General features: G+C 36.3%; 1 protein-coding gene across 1 annotated transcript in view; it reads right to left on the minus strand.

Moving 5' to 3' along the window:
* LOC140158149 (uncharacterized) overlaps positions 1–12,127 on the minus strand; it is an 89,478-nt gene that overhangs the window by 11,174 nt on the left and 66,177 nt on the right. Inside the window, exons 7-9 of the mRNA XM_072181317.1 lie at positions 11,920–12,116; positions 10,666–10,799; positions 7,004–8,285 (exon numbers count right to left, since the gene is read on the minus strand). Of these exons, the coding sequence (XP_072037418.1) occupies positions 7,004–8,285; positions 10,666–10,799; positions 11,920–12,116 (1,613 nt within the window). The remainder of the gene's footprint in view (positions 1–7,003; positions 8,286–10,665; positions 10,800–11,919; positions 12,117–12,127) is intronic.

The following is a 12,127-nucleotide window of genomic DNA, read 5'->3' on the forward strand; positions in this document are numbered from 1 at the left end:
CATGCACGTGTACGTGTGTATGCAGTGGGCGGGCAGAGGTGTCATGTTCACCCCCACAGCTATGCTAACCGCAAGACTTGCTGGGAAGTGCTTAATTCATCCTCTGGTACCAGCCGTGGGACGTGCAATACATCCTCCCCATTTTGGGCCCGTGCTCCATAGCCAAAATTATCAAAAAGTATCATTATCACCTTCAAAACATGCGGAATCTTCAATTACATGCTTATGAAGCTTGCATATTTTCAAAAGAAAACACAGTTAACATGAATGACACATAGCCATGATTACCATTATCAACTCTATTGTACACCTTTCTGTATTTCTTAATAAGGCAAACAAATTCGTGTACATTCTAATCTTGATATAACTGTATGACTACAATCATCTCACTTATATTTGCATCCAATTTTGTAAGTATATTTTGTTATTACTATCAATAAACCATCAAGAATTTAACAATAATTGTGTATATCTCTGTCTTTGAGTCACATTTGTATACCATATCCAACTTGGACCTCGGGGACAGGGGGCACTCAACTTTGGAAGTGACGGGTATGTGCCTACCGGAGTCGCAAGTAGGGGCCTATCGGGTACAAAGCGTTATTTTTAAAACTAAGGGGTCATTGGGTACAAACAAAATAAAAAAAATCATCGAGTATAGGATTGAAAGAAAGGGTCATCGGGTAGAAAATTGTGAAAAATGTAGCAAAATTTTGAAACTTTCGGCATAATTTGGAAATGTAAAACATGTTGTTTATTATTGAACTTGGCCTTCACTATATAATACATTAAAACATATTAGAAACACTTTGACCAAGTTTCAGGGCAAATTTATGCAAAATAAAAGTACCCCGAACATTTATGCATGGATTTTTAGCAAAATATTGGCAAAAATTATATGTTAATGAGCTTCTCCAGTCATTTTAGCTTATTGACTTGATCGATTATTGATAAAGACAATACGATACAAAGAAAATATAAATTGATGTATTTTGAAAACTGTAGGCCTATGTCCGATTGATTCCAAAGAAAAGGCATATTGATCAGTGTACTTTGGTCTACTCAATTAATCTGTTTAGAGCACTTTTATAATGCCTGCATAACCACCTTAAACAGCTCAAGACACAAAATGTTAGGCAGTAGTCCAGTTTAAATATTATTTTCTTCATGTATTAATTTGTAAGTATTTAGTGGTGGAGGGTTTTATGTAATGTTATTCTTCTATTTTGTACAGAGCGCAGTAAACATACGAACACATTGTTCACCCAATTGTAATTAGGTAATGTAAAACAAAGCTTTAACATAGAACTTATTATGTGTTACAATCAACAATATCATTCGGAATCCGGCAATCTCTCGTCTCAACGCGCAGTCGGGCTTTCTTGTTAGAACGAGGCATTCCCTCATACATTATGTTTAGTCTTGCATTGTGTTTAAGTAAGGAACACTGCGAGTTCTCAACTATGAGGTCTATACCTACACGCAAGTGTGTCCATTAATTACGGAACACTGCGAATTCTCAACTATGTCCACGCCGACTGCGGCGAGGTCAAAACCTACACGCAAGTGTGTCTATGTCCTGTTAAGAAGCATGCTGTTTTCAAAGCCCCATATCGAATTCAGAACTATACGTCTCACGCCGACTGCGCCAACATAAAACCAAGGCCTATAAGCCCTCTATCGAATTCAGAACTACGTCTGCGCCGACTAAGCCAACATAAAACCAAGAATTGCGTGCATATCCTATTTGGACATGGACGCACTTGGTTAATGGCCCATGGTGCGGAACCTTGGACTACTCAAATAATGAGTTTTCAACTGCGTCTACGCCGAATAATACCTTATGGCTAAATCACCCTCTCTGTGTACAAGTGTGTTCGGTTATTTGTCCAATTACCAGAATACAAGACATTAAGACGTGACTGTAGGGGGATTATTTGTCCAACTACTAGATAGATGGCGCTTCGTTGAAGACACTGTGTCTCACGCCGACCAACACCGTCCGGGCTGTTTTCAATCAACACGCCTCTCTGTCTGAAATTATTTGTCCAAATACCAGAATCCAAAAAGCCATGTCGTGACTGTAGAGGGATTATTTGTCCAACTACTAGATAGATGGCGCTTCGTTGAAGACATTTGTCCAAGAACCAAAATGTAAAAGAAATTATGATGTGACTATAGGGGGATTATTTGTCAAAATACAAGAAAATATCAAATTGAGGGGCTATTCCTTCAAGCAGCTCGGGCTGTGCCCATGGTGTGTGGGTATTGTGTAGTTATGCCCATATTTTTCTCATTAACATATTGAAATCAGGTTCGTATGCAGGGGGTCACCCCAATTTGGAAAAGTATACAAATCAGGTTTTTTATGCTTTTTGGATAAAAAAAGGTCCAAATTTTGGGAAGAAAGTCCACTTTTCACAAAATGACCCCCCGTAAAAATAGTCCACTTGTTCAAAATCAGCCCCCCAATGAAATCCGGGCATACGGGCCTGATTGAAATTAGGCGTTCCAAATCTGTATATTTCTGAAAAAATCATTAAAAAACTGTTGAATTAGTCTAAATTGTGGTATACCACATTTGAGACATAATTCAACAGTATTTTGATGATATCTTTGGAAATATACCAACTTGAAACTCCTAATTACAATATGTTAATCAGAAAAATGGGATCTTTCATTTGGTATCAGTTTATTGCAGGATAATAATGATTATCATTAATAAAGCACTATAGACTACCAGTATCACACTGTATATGTCAGAAGTTCCATAAGGAATTAGTCACATTTACAAGGAACATTTACATGTTCTTTTTTTTTTTTTTGAATGCTTGAAAGGGACAACATTTTATGTTATACATAAGTTTTAAAGAATTTCATTTTCAATTTCAATATATCAGGTCACCTTCCTTTAAAGGAGGATTTCGTGATCCTAGCATCCTCTTTTTATGACATTTTTAGTATATCCATGAAAAAACTTATTCCCAAAATTTCAGTTGATTCCGATTTTGTGTTTGCGAGTTATGCATAATTATGTGTATTACACTGCTCCATAGGCCACTTTTGTAATTTTGTTCTGGTATACCAAAACGAAATTCAAATTTGACGATATTTTTGCTAAACAAATTATTCTGCAAGAAATTTTGGGTACATAAACATTATGTAGTGAGAAGTTTCCAGTGGTATAAAAATCTCAACTTTTTTTTTTTTTTTTTGGGGGATAAGGCTGTGGATCACAAAATGCCCTTTTAATAGGGTTAAGGTTATTAATTATTTTAAACTGTTGTGATTTGGTAGTTTACAGCATCTTACGAATGGTAGTGAGCTTTGGTAAAAACTGTATTGCTCAATTCATAGCGAGTGTGTAGAAGAATTAAAATATCACAGATATACTTTTATAGGTGCTGCGGTTCTTGAGTTACGTTGTAAAGAGGGCTGAAACAACAACACTTTTGTAAAACGTACATAACTCATTAACAACAATAAATTAAGCAAGTTTGCAAAGTATATGATTTGCAGATTGAACTTTTGCAAAACATCAAGGTGTTATTTTTCAATAATATTGTAACGGCGATCCAAGGACCCCGTATTTTTTAAGCTTTTCTATTTCAGTATTTTTTATTTGGTTTGTTTCCACCTTCATGCGATTAATTTTCCCTGCCAAATTTCAGCTCACCTTTTAATTAAATATCTCATTCAAAGTCCCCTATCCTTTATTTTTCCATTTTAGTAGTATTTTTGCCTTCAGAACTCAAATTACAACTATATAAATTCTTCCGATGTCCCACTATGAAGGTCGCAATTCTTGTTATGCGCACCGCGAAGATACTGCCAGCTGAAACGAAACTCCCAGTAGACCTAAAATATTGAAAAGCTTCCTGCATTATTCCATGATTACCGTCGGCAGCGGTCAGCATATTTTGATTAGTTTATCTTTTATTTCACCCTTTATTTTAGATTTGCTTTTATGCGTGGTTGCTTTGTAGGCGCGTCATGGACTCAAAAAACATGCGTGCACGCCAGTAGCTATCGCCACAAATCGCGTGACCCAAAATTTGCCTCGCGAGTTAGGAAAGAATACGCGGACAGTAATCATTGGAACATGCAGGAGATTCTAAAACAATGCACTTCTTGCTTTGGGACCAAAGAGGACGGTCATTCTTCAGACTTTATCACATACGGAAGTGCACGACTTGACTCAGTTGATTTTGGATCAATGATTTAGGTATGACTATATGATCGGTTAATTTTAAATTGATTAAGCCGCTTGGTGGGAATTCCCACCAAGGAGGCTATTTTGCTATTTTTATGGCAAAATGACTTATTTTTATTTTAACCGGTGATCGGATCGTCATCTCGTATTTTTGAAATTGATTTGCTAATTTGTAAGCACTTTCATTTATTTTAATTAATTCAACTTTCGGCTTGATCGTCGCCGGCGATTTGCTGTTTATGATTATCACAATTTTTAAGCTTCCAATAAAATACGAGATGAAATGCCATCACCGGTATTATATTTTTTATGTCCCTTCCTATGCTTAGATTTTGCATCCATGATATAATGTAAAATAGGTCTTTTAATGAACATGCATGCAATTAACATTGCCGTATTTTTGTGTTCATGACTTCTCGATTGGGCCTTGAAGATGACCTTCGGCCAAGTAGTATTGCATGCATGCTTAAGGTGAAAGCACCTATATTTAATCACTTTAAGGTGATGATTCCTAAAAATTCTTAGTTTCAAAACTATATTCTAAAATGTGCACTTTGGATTTATTCCCATTTTGTATGACTATGGATTCGCGTTTGGACTTTTATATTTTGGATTCCCATTTGGTAATAGATTCCTGATTATCGGTATTAAAAAGTAGGCCTGGATTCTCGGCAAGAAATCACTTTTAATTTGCTATAAAAATTTGATTCCAAATTTCTGTGAATACAGAAATTTCTTTATATATTTTAAACCCTTGGGATTTATGGAAAGGAATAATTCTTGTATTTTATTGCCACTCTTCTCAGTCATAATTCATGACTTTCTTAAACAAGAAATTCCCTTAAAAAGGAGCCTGGGTTGAAATCCTGATTAAATATTTATAGGCTTAACTTCTCCATTTATATTTTATGTCACACTCTGTTAAATATTTGTATTACCATTTTTAAATATATATACGCATTATAATATAACAAATCTACGACAATCAAACTTCAATTTGTATTTCAGTTGTCATTTTATTTTACCATTTCAAAGTCTCAGTCTGAATTATTGTTTATTTTATGAAATGAATGATGATGATTTTGAGGTCGAAGTTTTCCAATCATTTCATTTACCGTTTCATACGTAAATGGTTGATTTTATATGAGATGATTTGAGAGATTGCGACTTCAACATCCAATCATCATCACGCATGGATGATCTTCCCTATTCCCAATTTATTGGCCTTTCTTTCATGACGTCCTTATGATATTATTTGATCATTCGATATATGTCCTTTCATTTGCTCTTCGGTTTAGATATTAAATAGTTCTCTTCATAGCATAGTTCTCCATCTTTATATTATAATATGTGCAGCGCCCTCGTGAGGCTCGCGTCATCCTTGCAATATATTGATCTAGAAAGGCCTAATGAAAATCGATTTTTAGGTTGCTTCGACCAACAATATCTCGTCTACCCTTAAATTATTAATAATGTTATTTTGGTTCACTATTTGTGACAGCTATCAGGCTAAATGCTGTAAATATTCAGTTTTTATGTAATAAAGCTTAATATGAATAGGTTTATTTAATTCGCTGTCGTAGTGCACGTTAGTAACCATTGGTTACTGCTCCAAGCCTGGGCTCATACACCTGTTCCGAATTTTGATATGCCATAGGCTTTGTGTTGTGATCATTTCGATCAGTGGTTCGTAGCAAAGAAAGCTTGATCCAGTTGACCTGGCAACGGCCATATTGTAACGTGCACTACGACAGCGAATTGTAGCTATCCCAAGTTGAGTGCCTGCCCATTATTCTAACCAATATTGGCTTTGGTACAATCTTTTCAGCGAGTGCAAGGGATTGGGGAATGGTACAGAGGGTACAGGGATATCACCCCTTATTTTTTGACAGTGAATGTTTCACGTTCATTCAATATGCAGAGTTAGGCATTAATGAGAATATAATGAGATGTTAAGTAACATCATAGAACATGCCTGATTTGTCGGGCTGATAATAAGGTCCGATTTCTGGACGACAAGCATGATCAATGCATGACCTCGTAAATAGACCAATTACTAGGGCATTCCTCTTTGACCTCAGGTAACATGCTCTTGTATATCTGTACATGTGAAGTACTCATGCTAAATGTATTCGAACATAACAAAACGTTGGTTGCCATAAAATTGACCCCATTCCCGCATCACTACATGAATTACGAAACCAAATCAATGTGATTACAACTCAATTAACACATACACAGTTTCGATGGCATTTACGTCGATTTTGGTATTCAGTGTTTTAAAATACGACAATGCAGAACATGTATAATTGGTATGTACTTTTGGGAGTTTGGCAATAACCACTATATGGATTTTATGGTAATTAACAAACAAAGGCCATCGGTTTAAGAGGCGTTTCACTGCCTCGTTATTGATCTTATAGTCAAATGTCACCGTCTATCGGATTCTAAGCTGGTTTAAGCAATATTTAAACAAAGAATATATGCACAAGACTTCAGCCCGTGCATATTAGTAAACAATAATAAAATAAAATCCAAGCAAATTGTCGTTTTATTTATAAGCTGGACATACTATAAGCAAAACAATTGCAAAGTAAATCTAGCAAGAGTGAAATTAGAAGCTTTTAGAAGTCATGCCAAAATAAGGCGCCCGCCATAGCGGGCGCCCCAAAAAATTGACCACCACAGTGGCTGGTGTAGGGTCAGTCTGTAATAATTGGACAGTAAAAACTTAACCAGGTCTACTCAGTTGTCTATGTTTACATAAAGAGGTATTTGCGTTTGACATACCTTGGTCCAGCAGAGAATGGTAAGAAGGCATGGGTGTGTCTGTTCTTGATGTTTTCATGTGTGAATCTCTCAGGATTGAACTCCTTTGGGTTAGGCCAAATCTCAGGGTTATAGTGTAGTCCAATTATAGACTTTAGGTGTGAGTGTGTTTGTTTGACATACCTTGGTCCAGCAGAGAATGGTAATAAGGCAGGGGTGTGTCTGTTCTTGATGTTTTCATGTGTGAATCTCTCAGGATTAAACTCCTTAGGGTTAGGCCAAATCTCAGGGTTATAGTGCAGTCCAATTATAGACTTTAGATGTGAGTGTGTGTGTTTGACATACCTTGGTCCAGCAGAGAATGGTAAGAAGGCATGGGTGTGTCTGTTCTTGATGTTTTCATGTGTGAATCTCTCAGGATTGAACTCCTTAGGGTTAGGCCAAATCTCAGGGTTATAGTGCAGTCCAATTATAGACTTTAGATGTGAGTGTGTGTGTTTGACATACCTTGGTCCAGCAGAGAATGGTAAGAAGGCATGGGTGTGTCTGTTCTTGATGTTTTCATGTGTGAATCTCTCAGGATTGAACTCCTTTGGGTTAGGCCAAATCTCAGGGTTATAGTGTAGTCCAATTATAGACTTTAGATGTGAGTGTGTTTGTTTGACATACCTTGGTCCAGCAGAGAATGGTAATAAGGCAGGGGTGTGTCTGTTCTTGATGTTTTCATGTGTGAATCTCTCAGGATTAAACTCCTTAGGGTTAGGCCAAATCTCAGGGTTATAGTGCAGTCCAATTATAGACTTTAGATGTGAGTGTGTGTGTTTGACATACCTTGGTCCAGCAGAGAATGGTAAGAAGGCATGGGTGTGTCTGTTCTTGATGTTTTCATGTGTGAATCTCTCAGGATTGAACTCCTTTGGGTTAGGCCAAATCTCAGGGTTATAGTGCAGTCCAATTATAGACTTTAGATGTGAGTGTGTGTGTTTGACATACCTTGGTCCAGCAGAGAATGGTAAGAAGGCATGGGTGTGTCTGTTCTTGATGTTTTCATGTGTGAATCTCTCAGGATTGAACTCCTTTGGGTTAGGCCAAATCTCAGGGTTATAGTGCAGTCCAATTATAGACTTTAGATGTGAGTGTGTGTGTTTGACATACCTTGGTCCAGCAGAGAATGGTAAGAAGGCATGGGTGTGTCTGTTCTTAATGTTTTCATGTGTGAATCTCTCAGGATTGAACTCCTTTGGGTTAGGCCAAATCTCAGGGTTATAGTGCAGTCCAATTATAGAGCACGCAACTGTGGTACCTGAAAAATAAAGAAAAACATATCAGTATTTATTTACAAGTTTGAAAGTAAACAATGTGAATATAGGTTTTCTCAGTTAATTTAACACATTTTTCGTTATATTTAATATCCCGTTAAGTTTGAATTCGTCCTTAAAATTTAGAAGTATCTATTTGTAAACTTAAATTTCGTCTTTGGTCAAATAAATTCATATTTTGATCAAGTAGATTCATACAATGTTCATTTGATTTCGTCCTAGAGCGCATTGAAATCATCTCACCTGCTGCATGGACAGTACTTGCACAAATATAATTCGTCTTTGTTCATTAATTTTCATGCTTTGATCAAAGCAATTCGTCCTCCATAATGCAGTGTAGGCCTTCATTAATTATATACATCGTAGATTTCAACCACTGGTATTGAGTTCTCACTAGTGTTATTTTGATTCAGAAAATGAATTTCAATTCAATTCAGATTCACTTTCTTATTATATGAAATCATTTTGATGCAATTTCAATTCAGTTCTTCTCTACTTTAAATCATTTTGATTCAATTCCAATTCAATGCATTGAAATTAACTGCTATAACCAATTTCAATTCCAATTCACAGCATTTGACTTCAATTCCAATTCACATCATTTGAATTCAATTCATATTCAAATTAAAATTCTTATTACAAACACTGATATATTTTACCGGGCATTTGGCTAAAAGTAGTTCAGGGAGAAAGTTCATTATAACTGATAAGCTGACAATACAGGTGAAATGGTAGAATCAAATACGTGTTGTATGCATTTTCGATTCAGTTAATTTTTAAAATTGAATTGAAATGAACAAAAAATACATTTTGATTCAATGCATTGAATTGAAATGAAAGAATAAAAACATTCAATTGAAATTAATTGAATTGAATTCAAGTAAAAAAAAATAAACATTTCGATTCACTTCACTGAATTGAAATGTAAAACAGTCTAAATCAAATGTACTGAAATAACACTAGTTCTCACCTTGGTGATATAAATCCGAACATACTTGTCTAAATTTATTCTGACCTAATAACAGTTGTCGCAATAATATGGAAGCGAGATAAAGAGGGCCATACAACCACGTTTGAAATATATGATATAAAAATTAAAAAGAAAAAAACAAAAACAAACAAAAAAACACACACAAAACAAAACAAAAAGAAAGAAATAACGAAAGAAAGAAAACAAAATAAATAAAATAAAGAAATATGGAATATAAAAAATTGATAGATAAACAGAAAGAATGAAAGAGAGAAAGACAGAAAGAAAAAGAAAATATGCAGGCCTACTTTTACATGCTTTATGCTAAAGACGAAATTAAATGACCCGAATATGAAAAGATTTGATCAAAGATGAAATATATTTACACATAAAGTTGATAAGCCCTACATTAGACGAAATTCAAATACATTTGGACGAAATTAAATGAACATTGTATGAATTTGTTTGATCAAAATATGAATATATTTGACCAAAGACGAAAGTTAAGTTTACAAATAGATATTTCAAAATTTTAAGGACAAATTCAAACTTAACGGGATATTAAATATAACGAAAAATGTATTAAATTAACTGAGAAAACCTATATTATATCATTAGCAAGCCTGAGAGCATCATGGACAGAAAATGGTTAATAGATGACACACAATTCATCACCCATGATTACTCACTATATGACCAAACTCTGCTGGGTCTATCACAGCATGGGGCACGGAGTTGGAATCACAACTAATGCACAAATCAATTGTAGTCCCGGCCCCCCGGGGGCCGGGGATAGCGGGGACCTACCCGGGGATGTAATTTTGGAAACTGTTACAAACATGTTACAGTCCCGGCTTAGTCCCCGCAGGGCGGGGCACTATTTCCAGGCATGAGACTGCACTTTCCTAAAAAAACCTGAAAAAACTGAAAATGCGCGTGAAATTGGGCAAAAAGTACCCAAAACAGGCTGAAATTAAATAAAGTTGCGGAAATTTTGACTATAAAAAAAACTGAATTCAGTTTTTTACCTGAAAATTCTCATGCCTGTATTTCTGTGTACATCCCGGGATACATCCCGCCAAGTCCCCGCCCCTAGCCCTGGGCACCATGCTCAAGTCCCATGAGTGTTTCCCCCGATACGACCCGCACAGTTGTGAGTACTCTTCTATTACGTCCCGGTACACTCCCGGGTAGATCCCGGCCTGTTTGAGAGGCATTACATCCCCGTACACTCCCCACTACGTCCCGCAAGACTGCGAGGACACATTGAGCCTTACATCCCGGCCAAGTCCTGCTCGGACCCCGCTATTGCCAGACCCCGGGGCCGGGACTACAATTGATTTGTGCATAATACAGAACAAAATGGGTATGTAAGAAAACATACATTAACTAACCTTTAGCTATAACTGTTTGATTGGGGAGCTTGACATCTTTCACCAACTTCCTCAATATAGTCTGAACTGGTGGATACATCCGTAAGCTTTCCTTGATACACATTGTCAAGTATGGTAGATTACATAAATCATCCCTGATAAAAGAAACAAAACAACATTATGTGGGTCAAGACAAGATTTATTCCATATCCTACAGTTAAGGTCACAAATTACCCTATAATTGTCACCAAAATCTGACAAATTTGAAAATAAAAATCATTAGTTTTGAAACATTTTCAGCCAAAATTAATAAATTTTAGCAATAAAACGACCGATTTCACATGCTTTGAGCAAAATTAAAAGAATTCTCCAGAATGCAAATTCTGGGTCAGTCGGGCCCGTAGAACAGGGCTGGTTTTATTCATCGCCTAACTGTCCAATATTTTGAGTAGTGGAGTGGATGCCAGGTAGTTTGTGGAGTGGATGCCAGGTAGTTTTGGGTTTCATGGTTGGGTACAATATCTGATGCAAATCATGAAATTAGTAATGGAGAAAATTAAGGTTTGTGTTAGAAGCCCATTCCAAGTTTAAAATTGGCGAATTCAATTTTAATATCAGCATATCGTACGACCACCAATGAAAACAGTGTATTTCGTCAGTGCATTGGGTCATTTACATACAAACATTAATGAGCTAAACAAGTTGTACAAGACGGTCTGCTTCGCCGACCAGATCGCAGTTTGTACCCTAATCCCTGGTACTATCATAGTGAAGATAAAACTGGCAGTGCCAATAGCAGAAATTTAGTTGATTTTGTTGGCCGTATAAAGGGGCTGGGGCTGAGGAAATTAGCTGGCCCTAGTATAAAAGACCATCTTGAACAAGACTAACTATATATAATCAAACCCATTCGATTCCCCACCTGATTTCACACATCACCCGTCAAACCTAGTACTATTACCCTGATTTTCCTATGATTGAGCAAAACCAAAAGGGCAAGGGGTGTAGCTCTTGCCACCTCCCAATTCTGATATGCCAATGCACCACACTTGAGTTGGTCTTCAGCATTTTATAGACACTAGTATTATTATAAGAAGTAAGTTCAAGTAACATTCAATGCTGCATTTAGATATTCACATGATCTTGTCAAGGCTGGCCCATCATGTTTCATATGTAAAAATAAAATCCTTCACCAATTTCTTTAAGAAACTACGTACACAGATACAAACTCACAATTGCTGTAAGTGATTGGTCATTTTATCTTAAAATTCTTACCATTTGAGTCGGTCATCTTCCTTTTGGTCAAATAGTTGTTGTATTTCATCTCTACACTTCTGTTGATATTCTGGATGTTTAGCTAGATTATACATCAACCACGGGATGGCACTACTAGTGGTGTCATGACCCTCAAACATGAAGGTGTCAACTTCTTCACGGATTTCTTCTTCATCCATACCCTTACCATCCTCATCCTGAAATTTGA

Source organism: Amphiura filiformis, chromosome 1 (genome assembly GCF_039555335.1).
Source record: "Amphiura filiformis chromosome 1, Afil_fr2py, whole genome shotgun sequence".
In the NCBI taxonomy this organism is placed as follows: Eukaryota; Metazoa; Echinodermata; class Ophiuroidea; order Amphilepidida; family Amphiuridae; genus Amphiura; species Amphiura filiformis.